This window comes from Poecilia reticulata, linkage group LG13 (genome assembly GCF_000633615.1).
Source record: "Poecilia reticulata strain Guanapo linkage group LG13, Guppy_female_1.0+MT, whole genome shotgun sequence".
NCBI classification, from domain to species: Eukaryota; Metazoa; Chordata; class Actinopteri; order Cyprinodontiformes; family Poeciliidae; genus Poecilia; species Poecilia reticulata.
This window is the reverse complement of record NC_024343.1, coordinates 15,377,331-15,391,627: the sequence shown is the minus strand read 5'-3', so window position 1 is coordinate 15,391,627 and position 14,297 is coordinate 15,377,331. Positions and strand designations below refer to the sequence as shown.

At 39.8% G+C, this 14,297-nt stretch overlaps 1 protein-coding gene and 1 long non-coding RNA gene across 6 annotated transcripts in view; both read left to right on the top strand.

Moving 5' to 3' along the window:
* Positions 1-7,263, top strand: part of cbl (Cbl proto-oncogene, E3 ubiquitin protein ligase) — a 42,454-nt gene extending 35,191 nt beyond the window's left edge. Inside the window, exons 12-16 of the mRNA XM_008425645.2 lie at positions 4,472-4,560; positions 4,655-4,831; positions 4,914-4,999; positions 5,129-5,380; positions 6,183-7,263. Coding sequence (XP_008423867.1) covers positions 4,472-4,560; positions 4,655-4,831; positions 4,914-4,999; positions 5,129-5,380; positions 6,183-6,478 — 900 coding nt within the window. The 3' untranslated portion in view covers positions 6,479-7,263. The remainder of the gene's footprint in view (positions 1-4,471; positions 4,561-4,654; positions 4,832-4,913; positions 5,000-5,128; positions 5,381-6,182) is intronic.
* Positions 7,264-10,671: 3,408 nt separating this feature from the next.
* LOC103474571 (uncharacterized) overlaps positions 10,672-14,297 on the top strand; it is a 42,419-nt gene continuing 38,793 nt past the window's right edge. The window contains exons 1-2 of one of the 5 annotated variants that reach the window (XR_001777228.1): positions 10,672-11,280; positions 13,057-13,234. This is a non-coding gene — a long non-coding RNA (uncharacterized LOC103474571). The remainder of the gene's footprint in view (positions 11,281-13,056; positions 13,235-14,297) is intronic. The other 4 variants (XR_001777226.1, XR_001777227.1, XR_535202.2 and 1 more) reach the window with 4 other exon arrangements.

Here is a 14,297-nt window from a genome sequence, read left to right as displayed (position 1 = left end):
TTATCTGACGTTTGTAGAAATTGTTCACAAAAGACTTTGGATTGCATTTCCTAAACATAGACTCTGTTATTTTTGACAGGTCGCTCATCACTAGAGCTTCCACAAATTTAGTCTTTAGCAGCCCAGAATTTATTTCGTGATGTCTTTTTTTTAAATCATTAAACAATTTAAATTAATTTTTCTTTGTCTTTCATACCATTTTATTGATGGTATGGGATTTTATTAGAAAAAGTTAATGAATGCTAGGTAAAAATTATACAGTTTGGGGTTTAAAGTGTAGCTAACCTGCCTGTGTAAGCTAAACCCGGCAAATTTTGGAAAATTCTACGAAAGTGGGCGAAGCCAAGAAACACGACCAAGTGTGGAGATGATTGGAGGGCACAGAAAGAAGAACTGTTAACTTCAGCACTTTGTCGCTCTATTTATCTACTCCCCCCCACCTCCTAAAATAAAAGAATCAGTGGATAAATTTATCAACTTTTTTATCTGTGTTGTTGGAAGCTTTTTTATGGCAAAAACGCTCTGCAGCGTCCTGAGTAAACGGTGAGTGGTAACGTGAGCTTCTCCCATTCCCTAAGCGCGGCAGTCCGTCTTATGCAACCGTTTATCCTGCAGTATACAGTCACCGGTGATCAGAGCAGAGAAAAAGACTCATTCCACTTTGTGTTCACATTGCAAATGAGTCACATGTTTGCAAAGCTGATTGACGCTCTGGGTCGGTGTTTCATGGTCAATCTCACCATTCCAACTCCTGACTCGCCTCGGGTCGGGGCCGTGTGTCTGAATGAGCTGGTTTTATGCCTGATCTCAAAATATTATTGACAAATTAAGCAAACTTGCACAAAGATTTCAAAATTTACTCAGAAACTTAAAGATGGAGCCCTACACAACCTGTTAATAGTTTATCACAAAGAAAGTTGATCTGGGGGTTAGTTACACTTCAAGGACTTCAAATATTTCAACATTTTGAAGTATTTTAGCAGCTTAGATGGCAAATAGGCAGTAAGTGGAGATTCAATGATTCCTCACTTTCATTAATGAGTCAGAGCAACACACCAGTTTTATGTTTTTGATGAGGGAAAATTATTATAACATATAAAGCTCAACTAAGAAAATTTTATATAATAAAATTTTTTCCATTTCTCCCATTTTTCCTACACATCAGTGAATCAACATGGTTTACTGTTGTAGTTGCATTATTAAGCCTCTCCTGCAGCCGGTTTTAGTTTTTTGTTTCATGTTTATTTCACCTGTGAGTCCTGGGTTCAGATTTACGGTTTTGTAGAAATTGACTTATCCCTGTGGAAGAAATCTGATCCCAAACTGTTGCTTTGTGATTTGTGAATTAAAGTCTAATATGTTCAATTTACCTTATTCACCATCATGTCCTTCATTATGGTGGATTTTTTGACTTAAACATTTATTACAGTAGTTGGCTAAAACCTGTTGCTAAGCATGGACACAGTTTTGTAACCTAAAGGCTGAAAGAAAGCTAGGGACTGCGATACAGGGCTTAAAAAAACAAAATTATTTTTACCTTACTTAGGCCAATGTCTAAATAAAGTCATCACCATATTTTCCGCACTATAAGGCGCACCTAAAAACCTTCAATTTCCTCAAAAGCCGACAGTGCCCCTTATAATCTGGTGCGCCTTATATATGGACCAATATTGAGCCATAACAGGTCTAGCAACTACGGTAAGCAGCCGCCGACTTCATTTTCGCCCGTAGAAGAAGAAGAAGCGCGCGGTGCATGCTGGGATTGTTGTCAGAACGCAGGTTTGTTAACAAAGTTTGACTGACCTATCTACCTACCGACCGTCTAGAATCAGGTCGTCTGCAGGTCATTTAGCACCACGTTCTCCACTAACATGCTGTGCGCAAATGGAGAAGGGTGACCATCGTCCGGCCACGCCCGGGCCCAGTCGCGGAAGGCTCTCCTTGCCAACCCGAGTCGGACTGTTTTGTTGACATTCCGTTTAATGCAGCTCCATCTAGTGGATGCATAACGTAACTCCAGCCTCTCTTGCAGAGTCTATTCTATGCGCCTTATAATGCGGTGCGCCTTATATATGAAAAAAGTTTTTAAAATAGGCCATTCATTGAAGGTGCGCCTTATAATCCGGTGCGCCTTATAGTGCGGAAAATACGGTAATCAATTTTAAGGGATTTTTCATACACTTTAGCCATCAATCAAAATCACTTCTGTGGCTACACTTCACAGCATCCAGCACTGGAGCACGCAAACTGATTTCACAGACATTTGTGAAGTAATGGGTCATTTTCAGCACTGCACTGTGATGCCACCTGAGCAGCAAGTCTGAATTTTCCATGCCACAAAACTTTCCACGGTCAACTGCAGGTGGTGTCATAACGAGGAGGCGACAAATGGGAACGACAACAACTCTGCCACAAAGTGGTAGGCCACATAAAATCAAAGTGCGGTTAGCAGGTGCCGAGGCACATAGCGTGCAAAGGTCGCCAACTTTCTGCAGAGTTGATGGCTACATAACTTTAGTTGAAAGAAACTCTTTAGCATATAACGCAACATTTTGCTCAATGTATTGTTCCCAGCTTTGTTTGGGTACAGTTTGTGTTACCACCGTAACCAGTGCAAAAAGAATAGTCCATGAAGACGCAGATGAGCAGGTTTTAATGCGGAAGAGTCCGGACCTCAACCTGATGGAACAATGTTGGGATTAATTAAGGAGAGAATGTGAGCCAGTCTTCCACAATCTGAGCCTTGTGGAAAGCCTTCCCTCATCCTCTGACTCTTCTTCAAAAACTGCAGGAAGAACCAAACCTCACAGCTTGTCTGCTTGCATAACCCAGCGTCACAGATACTTAATACGGTCTGATTCTTCTTTATAACACTAAAAGACCAACTCTGCTCCTTGCTTATTCACTCTGTTTGGTGCCCTAACGTCTATGTTACCCTGTCAGCGTCAGCCTTACAGCCTTCAAGCGTCTGAGTTTCCTCATTTTTCTCTCACTTTTTGAAGTTATCTGACATGTTTGATAACAGGGAGTAGGCATCACTCTCCTTGGATGACGATGATGATGAAAAAAGTTTCAGTCTTTTCCTCCTCAATCACTCCTCATGAATAAGACTCATGTGTCTTTACGAAACGTCTGACTCTGAACACTCTAATCATTCCTGGGCTGCTCAGTTTGTTCTTCCGTAACCATAATTTTCATCTCGGGAACATTCATGGGGGTTAGGAAAAAAAACTAAATAATATGCAGAATTGTAAAACCTTCGGTGGAATTTTACATCCATATTGCCAGTAGTCATTTTCATGTGTCACATAATGATATATTATAAATATTGATATGTTGGCCAGCCCTAGCATGAACACTCAAGTCAATACTTCTGGGAAAAGTATGCATCTTATGTAATAGTTAAAATCAATTAAAATGATAATTGTTTTAAAAGTCTTTGCATAGTTAACTTAAGTTAACCTAGGTTAACTTATTAAAAGTTGCAAAACTTGAAACACCTATATTATTTTTAGAAGACATTTTTAATTGCTTTTTTCTAATTTTTTTTTTTTGAAGAAATGTCTAACCACATCTGATTTGGTTGGTTAAAATCTGAGTGATCAAAAGATCTTTCAACTCTTTTGTTTCAGTAAAAGAAACTAAAGAGAATATCGGGCTTTATTGTCACATCATCATCCCTCCTCTTCCTCCTCTAAGTCTTCTGCTATATTTTGGTACAGTTTTTATTTTTCCAACGTATGCTTATCCTAATCCTTCCCTAATCAGACATTCCATAATGTTTCTTTCTCTATTATGATGCATAAGCTGGTCTTTCTAGTTACAACATAGAAATTGGCACCCTCTGGTAGAAGCTCTCTGTGTGGTCCTGCGTAATAACATGCCTGCTTTAAAGAATGCGTTTCTGAGATTGAGCAGCAAAGAAATCAGATCACAAGTTTCCAAGTGTCGGTAACATGCAACCAGGAAGTAGTCGGCCCCTTTCCATTAAACACGTGCTACAAAAAGCTAAACTAAACTTTATTTTCAATATTCGCCCACAGTAGTCTCGTAAATGTTAAATACAATGGAGTTTCTGAAACTGAGAATATGACGAGCATCCCTTTATTATAAAGGTTGACAAAGGAGAAATAAATAAAAGTATCTCTAAATTAACTGCTCACCCAATAATAAATGGTAACATGAGTCCATCTAATTGCTACCTTGAGTTTTTTTATTAACTAGAAACAATGTGTGCTTTTAAAAAAATCTGTTTAAATAAAATAAACACTTAGGCTGGCAGGGAGGCAAATGAAGCCTGGTGGGCCGCCAGGCTTATGATACACCGGATTAAACCCTTCAGTTCTAACTGGCTCTAGTTTTGGCAGAAGAAAAACATGACCCTAAGTTATATCTTTTAATTATCTCGTTTTAAATGTTCAGTTTTTTAGGTAAAGTAACTAAAACTGGTTAAATCTGTTTCCTCCTCTAGAGTTTTTCTGCAATAGTTTCTCAAGATTACGACAACCCCAAAGTGAAACCATCAGCCTCGGCCAATGCCATCTACGCACTGGCAAACAGGTATGTCCAAATGACCCTGAGATTGACCGGTGGTCTGGCAGCTATACACGATGTTTCCTCTCAGAGTCTTCTCATACTGTCTGTCTGTTCCCAGACCGTCTCAAGGTTTGAGGCAAGTGCCCGGAGAGGATGGGTGTGACAGCGAGGAAGACTCTGAGTACATGATCCCATCATCTCGCCCCATTGCCGTCCCATCAGTACCAGACACCCTACAAGTCCAAAGGCCCCCACAGCCTCTGACACAAACTCAAGCCCCTGCAGTCAACTCACGGTATTCAAACTTTCCTAAGGGCACTTTAGGAAAGATCTTTGAGTCATGGTCTGAGCTTTTAGCCCATCATTTGTTGTTGTAGGCTCACGCTAGGTGAAGAGGACGGGCCGATATCGCATGAAGCCATGTACAGCGTCCAGCCGAGGTCACAGCAAGCCAGAGATTCAGGTATTTTCTTCTAACCCCAAAACCAGACAGCCTAAAAATTCCCTTCAATTCCCTGTCTGAGGGGACTCTGACGCTGCAGTGTGAATATTTCTGGTGGTTTTGCGATGGGATTATCTTCCTTCCTTTCAGATTACTCAGAGCTGCCTCCCCTGCCGGTCACCAACGGGCCCAGAGACCACGCAGCGGAGGACAGAGAGGAAGAGGAAGAGGATAACGGCTACGACTTCCCAAAGCCCCGGCTACCACAGCCCCCTGCTCGGCGGACCTTTTCAGAAATGGGGGGGTCTCTGTCTTCATCTTCATCCTCCTCATCGTCATGCTCCTCCTCCGTGGCAGCCTTTAGCCGCCTTTCCCTAGATTCAGATTTTGGAGCTGCGGCATGTAAGTTTAACACGGCAACATAGCATCTCTAAACTGAACAAATCAAACGTGGTGTTTGCTTTTAGAAAGTAAAGCTTAACATTAGCGATAATGTAAATAAAGTTAATGAGATGTTTTTATTGGTTAATTGTGTGACTCATGGCTGCCTCTGTAGGTCTGTGAAGGAGAAGAAGTTTTTTTTGTATCCATAATCCATCAGTGGTTTTTTCCAAAGATACAAAAAGCATAAATTAGGAGCTTACTACTGGCTTACTTATTACCTGAAAATGTTAGCTTTTTTCATACTCAGAGGAGAAATTAAAAGCAGGCAAGTTTAAAGATTGAGCTCCAACTTTACCATCATTTGGTGAAGACGATGGCAAATCTGGTGAAGGTGTGATGACAAGATAATTGCATGTTATGCCTTTGCAAGCCTTGAGGTTTAGCCACAGTGCAGGAAGTCTATTCAGCAGTTGTTTCTTGATTTCTCATGGTGATGTCTCTGTGCTGCGTTGACATTTACCACACAAGGGCACTCTGCATGTTTGAATCTGAGAGCCAATTAAATCACTCTGCGTCAAGCTGACAAGCTGGCAGATTGCAGCCGGCCCTCTCGCAGTGCTTTGTTAAATGTCACTGCAGTGGAAAGCTGAAAAGGTTTCAGATTGTGTGAAAGGACATGTCTCTTCCCTCAGACCTAATTATAATTACGAGCCATTCTTTAACTGCAGCGCCGTTTCCAGTTAAATAAATGATCTCTTCACGTCGACCTTTAGCTGCTGTTTAAATCCAAACTCTTCCTCTTCCTCTTTTTCTGCCTCAGCTGCTTTAGAGCTAGCCGAAGCACCGGAGAGACCTCCGAAGCCGCTTCCCAGACGGATCAACTCGGAGCGCCGCCACAGCCCCGTCCCGCCTGTGCCCGCTCCGCCCGGCGGCGGCGCAGCGGGCGGGGAGGCCAACCCCCTGATCAACAGCGAGATCGAGCACCTCATGAGTCAGGGCTACTCCTACCAGGACATCCAGAAAGCTCTGATGATTGCACAGAACAATATAGAAATGGCCAGGAACATCCTGCGTGAGTTCGTCTCTGTTCCCTCCACCGCCCACATTTTCACATAGCAGATTGTGGCGCCCACGAATCGCGGTTTGCTCTCTTTGCCCTAGCTTGGCTCAGCCTGGTTTGGTTTTGGTCGGCGCAGACCCGACCAGAAAAGCCTACTGCCTCCAGGACTACGTAAAGTGCTGCCTGACACCCTACATACCCCCCCACCCCCCTCCCACCAAGCCCTCTTGTGGTTTCTGACCTGGCTGTTACTCAGCAAGCTCACAGTATCTGCAGGAATCTGCGCCAGGCACTCCATGCGCTTTCAAAAGTGTCATGCTCTTTTTTTTCTTTCTTTTTTCTCTTTGAGTGTTTGGTTTCAGGAGCATCTCCTCAGGACCGCCCAAACGCGGCGACCCGAGACTTTCATAGGAATCTGCCGAAGACAGACTCTCATCTTTCTTGTTGAAGCCTCTCGCTGAAAATATAATCAACACCTCACAAGGAAAACTAAGTGTATGTCTATATGAGAATTTAATATATAAGTAAGTATATATTAAGTGTGTGTAATATATACAGTACGTGCATAAATAATATGTGAAAATGGTTCAGTTTGGAGGGTTGCTCTTGGTACCACTGCAGGGGTAGCGGGGAGGCGACGGGGGGGGACAGGAGTCGGATTACGGGAAGGCAGGAAGGAAGAGGAAGGACGAATCGGGCGTCTTCCTCACCAGGATGCGTTAGTCAGCAGAACCTTGGAAACGTGCAGCAGAGCTTTTCATCTTGACTTTAGTCGGATACGGCCTTTAATTAATGTTGCTTTGGTACTTTTTTTTATTATTTTTTTTAAACAAAAAAAAAACAGCAAGCGTGTCGTTGTTTTGTTTGTAGCATGATGATGGTTTCAGGTCTGAACATATTGCTGGCTGCTTGTGTGTTTTGTGTACGTGAGCATGGTTGCCTCTGTGTGTGTGTGTGTGTGTGTGTGTGTGTGTGTGTGTGTGTGTGTGTGTGTGTGTGTGTGTGTGTGTGCGTGCGTGTGTGGGTGGGTGTTTGTCATACTTTTTACTCCACTGGCCCTGCTCTCACTTGAAGCCCCTCCCTCTCCTGTCCGTCTCAACATGAATGTGTACTCCAGTCCGCGTACTTGGACTCGCGCTCTGTTAATGTACTACTGCTCTAAGTTATAAGGCGGGGCCTGGTGTAGCCGCAGAGGCTAGCAGACAGGCTAGCTTTTGCGTGATCTGTGGTGGCTCACATGTTTTCTTTCTGTTGTCTGAACTCACTGGCTGGTCCGGGTTTCTGTGTCCAGCTGAGTCCAGTGTTACAAAACAAAAACGAAAGGAAAAAACAAAAAAATTGACTTACTTTGATAATATATTGTTGTTATATGATCATAAATATTGTTGGTATAATTAATTCAGAAGTGTTTCACTGCTGCTATTATTGTTAGTGCTAAACAATTAAAGCCTTAAATGTACATTTGTGAATACTCTGTTTAACCGTCATCCTGCTTCTTTAAAGTGACAGTATCATTTGTCCTTCCAGTTCATAATGTAGCATACTTGAAAAGTATACGCAGCTCGTGAGCCCGCAGCCCTCTCAAGCTGTCGACCTGTTTAGTATTTTTAACGTTTAGTTCTGTTCTTTCTCTAGTGTATACACAGGGTTCCTACACGACCGGTGAAAAGGTTGAAATTAGATTTTTGCATTTAAAGTTCGAGATACCTGTTTGAGGTCCTAAAAGACACAAATCTGAATATCAGGAAAAAAAACTGCCATTTTATACCTTTGAATTTCAGCATATTTAAGGAAAATTCACAGAATAAATAATAAAGGGCTATTTCAGTGTCTTTTTGGTAACTGGTTCCACGTGATTTTAGAAATCCATAAAATTGCAATACTACTAATTGAACGCTGCGATAATTGAGATTACCTATATTTTCAGCAATTTTCTGTAATCATGAAAAGCCCACCACTCTTTGGGCTTTCCTGTATAAGCCCAAAGAGTGGTGGGCTCTTTGGGCTTATACAAAGAGCCCACCACTTCATTCATTGCTTGTAGAGCAAATGAATGAATTTGCTCTACAAGCAAATTCATTCATTCAATTTGCTTGTAGAAATTGAATGAATGAAGTAGCACGGTGTGCTACTTCATTCATTCAATTTCTACAAGCAAGTAAAAGATTGAAATACATGTAGGATCATACAATTCAGATTTGACAAGTCCAGATATTTTAGATGTTGAGATCCAGTTGGTCCAGAAGCCAAACACTGAATCCAACGGTCCTATGTAGGTAACTAGGACTTAAATGGGTCGCAAGTATACCTCCACGTTTCTTAATACATGTCCAGCGTTATTTCTTTCTTAAAAATGTGGAAAAAAGGTGAAAAAAGGTATATTGCCACTTTTCTGCAACTTGGTTGCCAGGTGTTGGAGGGGCTACATTGCATTTCTTACTAAAATAATTGCACCAGGTTCTTTTCACAGCATTTTGGCCCCCTGTGCTCTCCAAGGTCAGGGCCCTTTGAGCAAGTCTTTTACCCCTCTTTAAAATCAACCAACTAGTTAGTGCTCCTTTAGTTGTCCTGCTAAGAATGTCTTTTTTGTGACTAGAAAAATGTCCAAACCACCAAATTAGTCTTTCAACAAATAATATAAGAAACCATCTTTAAGTCAGCTGCCATGAGCAGCAACATATATTGGGTTTCAGAGATTATGAAAGAGTTGATCAAAGTCGACCCAGAAGCCCAAAAAAGCAGCGAAATAGCCCTTTACCACTCTGCAAAATTGGAAGCCAGCTTCAGTGTTGTATAATTTAAAGATCTGTGAAATATAGAGATAATATAAACTTAAAAATATGTACAGTAGTAAGTAAATTATTTTTACTCAATGTTCCAGAGTTTTTTCTTAAAAAAAAAAAAAAAAGATGACAAAATTAGACTTGTTGCCCAGTGGGAACCTTGTGTATATTAACAGTAATAAAGCAACCAAAATACTTTTAAAGTTTTCGGTAAAAGACGAATGAGCTCTGTTGAGCTTTGCCTTCTCGTTGCTCTCGTAGCGTAGACTCATGGGTACGCTGGCCCCGCCCCACGGTCTACGGTAAAAATCAGTATTTGGGCCGACTGTAACAACTAACTCAGGAATAAATGCTGTCAAAACGCGGAGCGGACTCGGCACAGACAGCAGTTCACCTGTGTACAGCCAAAAGTAACTGCTTCTTAGTCACAGACTTGCACATTTTGTTTTTGTATCATTTTTTCATTGTTCGCAGGAGCAGAAACAGCAGCTTTTTACTTCCAGGTACTCTCAATCTAAAGGATATAGTCACACAAACAGCTTGTCGGTACATTAACTTGAGGGTCTCCCTGTATATGAAGAATGCTTTTGGTGTTTTTTTTTTTTTTGTTTTTTTTTCTGATTGGGAGGGTGCCAATTAGCCCCAGTTTTGTCTTCACCTCTTCCGGCTGAAGCTGTGTGTTGACTGGAAGCTCTCTGCGCTGTCTCTAGTTCTGTTTCATGTTTATTTCCTAGTTGCCTTGAGAAACTTCTTGAATGATGGGTGGTGACGGACTGGGGAGGTCCGCAATCCTCAATACTGTACCGACGTTTCAAGATGGCATCTCATTATGTATTATTAATTACCGTAACCTTTATTTTTGCACAGCATACCGATTTGTGCTTTGATACTGTCACTCTAAAGAACAGCTTATTGTATACAGTTAAAGAAAAATGTCATTTTTGCATTCCTGTGCATTTTGTCCCAAAGGTTTTGTTTACTTTTTGTTTTTCTTGACTTGTGCCATATGTTTAGAGAACGAGAAAGATCATCACCGACGTCCTTACTTTGTTTTTTAAAAGGCCTTGATATTCGAGGAGTGTTTGTGGGTCTCAATCTGTACCAGTTGGTCTTTGAAGGCAACATAGTGCAGTAATGCTTGCATCGATCTGTCCTCTGCCTCTTCAGCAGCATCTAGCCTCATCCCTCAAACGCTTCAGTGTCTTTTTGCTCACTTTTTCCAGATCAGTTCTCAGCCTCTGGATGCCCCCAGATGTTCAGTGCTGTGCAATTTCAATATTCAGCCAGGAGAGGGGGCTGTCGTTCTAATTTTCTTCCCCCACCTCAGTAAAAGAAAAGCATTCATGATTTTTTTTAAATGGTTTTTAAAGCTCATATCAATTTGAAAGTATGCACATTGCTGTTAATAAAAGGTTAAGCAACCGCTTCCTGTCTCTTTTTTACATGGATATTACAAGGGAAATTAAAACCAATGGAATCATTGCACTGATGTATTTCAATAGTTTATTTTTATTTGTTTTATTGATTATAACAAACTAGAGCTGGATGATCAATCAGTAATATATGTATTGTGATACACACGCAATCAATATTAGATCTCACTTGATCTCGCTGGGAGATGTAGGCTGAGGAAAAACTTTAGCAGTTGTTGGCTAAGCTAGGTCGTGAGAGGAAGTGGGTGAGCATCAACTCACTCTCGCTCTTTGCTAGTCAACTGGTTGTTGCCTAGTAACAACCAGTTGCTAGTAACAACCAGTTGACTAGCTTGCGTAGCTGCAGTTTCATAGTTCCAAATAACTGCTTAAGCGGCATGGCGTGACAGTTGGATAAAACAGGAAAGGTTAAGTCACCAGTTTAACAGTATTTCAAATATTTACCGAAACAAAAAATAAATATTTAACAGGCAATCATGAAATATAGACTGAAACGCTTATATCCCTAGCTTAAAATTTATGGAAACTAGTAACATTTGAATATTTTATCAGACCAATAGGCATTTTATTACCTATTGTCAAAGGTATTACGATTTGCTTTTGGACACGCATGGCGTTTAAATAGTGAAGCATTTTAAAAAGGTAAGATATTAATGTTGGATGAAAAGTGTTGGTTTGCAATTGCCACTGAAATTTACCTCAATTTAACAATAGCAGGCTAAAGTAAAAACTGCAGGTTGTAAAACGTTTAAGCGTTTTATTCCAACTCATTGTTTTTTGCAACTTTAGAACCCTCAGATAAAAATAAAGCGGTTAGAGATTTTTAGTTATTTCATTACTTTGCTTTATAAACTTGATATTTTCTGAGTGCTGTATTCAAGAATTGTAATTCTGAAGTTTAGTGGAAGGATAAACTCATTTTGCAAATGCATAACTATCCAACGTTTTTGTGTTTATACATGGTTTAACTTTTTTGCCCGAAAATCCCTTTTCCCAGAGAGACAAAAAAATATTTTTTTCAAACCCGAGTCCTAGAGTTCAGAGCTGCAGAAGTCCAGTGTGAACCTCGCACTGAATTTTTAATTCGTTTCCAGGCGGGATCTGGCTCCCACTCATTTTAGGGACATTGTTTAGTAATAGTGTAATATTTGGATGCAGTTATTTGACACAAAATACATGTGCAGTGTTTATACATAAAGATCAGTGGAACGTGTCCTTTTTTCTGAACTGAGACCAGGAAGTTTGGGAGAAACTTCAGGAGAATCTCTCTAATAAAGTGATCCTAAAATAACAAAGCAGAAATCCTCCAAAATGTATGAAGAGGTAAACTACAGACAAAATTGATTACTTGAGAGCTACTTTTGTTTCATGTGCTGCATTTAATGTTTAAGCTTCTTGTTTTATAATGTATTTGGTAACTACATTATAAACCAAAATATGATTTGACCTGCGCCTTGAGCAGATCAAATGACAGTCTTCTAAGACAGGGAAAGATACAGCTAAGAACCAATTGCTCATGCTTACAGCAGCAAGACAAAGATGCAAAACAGACCGTGACAGCAGGGTGAAGCATTTACAGATCTGAAGATTCAATACATTTTCTTATATAGATTATTTAATCTTGTATTTAAACTTTATATCCCAAGAATATATAAATTTGTTTGCTCAGCTGAATTTAGCTGTTGTTTATCCACTAAGATCAATGACTATTTAAGCTAATTTTTTTTTTCTTATGAAGATTTAATCAGATTACAAACATGTGTTGTAGGGTAGCCTCAGACCAGTCCAGACATAATAAGGACCCAGGAGATTGTTGCATGGGCATTTAGCAGCGTCCTTGATCAGTTTTGTTAGTAATGTCCTGTATTTTTCTAAGTATTGATTGTCTTCACAGTGCTATGTTCTGTAAGTCATTTGAATGGTGAGATCACATTGCTCCTGTATAATCTGTAAATTTACCAAATGACAGTAAACTCACTGAATTTATTTCAGTTTTGAAAATTGTTTTATTTTGTAAACTGGATTTGGGTCTAAAATGCCTGATATAAAATGAATAAATGAATTGTGTATGATAAATCAATGGTGCCAAGGTTTCCCCCAGTGTAATATAAGTCTGGCAGGCCACCAGGCTTTACTTGTGCCCCCAGCAGGCTAAATATTGCTTAATTATTTAAGTCTTTTTAAATCATTTGCACTTTTTAAGATTGTATATTTGGTGTTCAGATACTAATCTTCCAACCTTTCAGTAACACATAATTATCAAGCGATATTTTCAAATTTCCTGTCTATTTGAAACATTTTTTAACTCAAAAACACGACAGACTGCTGGATGAATGGCTGCTCTAGCATCCAACCACCAGGCTTAGCAAGTTTTCTGAGGGAAACCTTGATAATGTTTTTATTTTTGAAACATTTCAGGCATTGAAATAAGCTTTCTCTTGGGGCCACTTTCTGCTGGGGCAGATCCAGCACTCACTGGAGGAACAATGTAACCCTTCTGACCTGGGACTCTTTGGGATCTCCATGGATGAGCTGGAGAGCGAAACCCTGGAGATGGATATCTGGGTTTCCCTCGTGCAGCTCGATCTCAGATACAGTAAGTGGAAAACCATGAATGCATGCTGCAACATTTGCTAAATTAATGTTAGAACTCTTAATTTTTGACCATTTAACTTTATTTGGTATGATTTTGAAAACTAAAAACAATAAATGTTTTGGTAATTTCAAGATGCGTAATAACTCAGACATTTAAAGGCATTTCAGACAACCAACGCTGTTTACCAGAGTTGCTAAAAGCAAAAGGAAGGAAGTGTATGATGGCATGATTGTCTTTAAGCTGGAGTTGTTCAGTCACAGTCATTCCCCCCTCCTCAGTAGTACACAGATACTATAGGAACCAACATGAACACAAAACATTGACATGAAAAGCAGTTGTTGGTTTAAGGCTTCAGGTCTGAGGGGGTTCTGTGTCTCTTTGGGTTAGATTAGCTCAAGTTTCAGTTATTACAGAAATGCATTCAGTGTGTGATAAGGACAACCTCTTCTAATCTCATATTTCCTTCTCGTAAAAAAAAACAACTATAGAAATTGAGCTCATTAGCATACAGTTCCATTAAAAACATGTCATACTGGAGAAAAACTGCATGAATACACACAAAAAAGGAAAAACAAAAATCAGTGCATGGAAAATAAATAGGAAAAAAAACAACAGCACAAAATGTGTTTTTTTGCAAAGCATCTGAATGTCATATCTAACAAAAAAAGAAATTAACTATATGACCTGATAAGTGGCAATGCAATAGATCTAACAACTAAATCTGATCAAATGTAAAAAAAATATACAGAGAACAAACAAAAAGATAAAATAGAAAAACATTACCCAATAATTCAACTTCTTCAGCCTCAGAAAATACTGTCCTTCATCTACAGAGCACTGGGAGTTGAGAAAACTAAGTGATGCATCTTTAAATAACCTGCATGTTTGTACGTAAAGCATAAAAAAGGTGTAGCTAAAGAGGTGAGGCATCTCTTAACTTTCAGTGTGCAGACCGAAACATAGCAGAAAATGAACAAAACAATCAACCAAACCAAGCTCCCGCTTTATCTCCAAGAAGCACCGAATCATAGAAACACTATGTGGATATTTGTTTTTTTTTTGT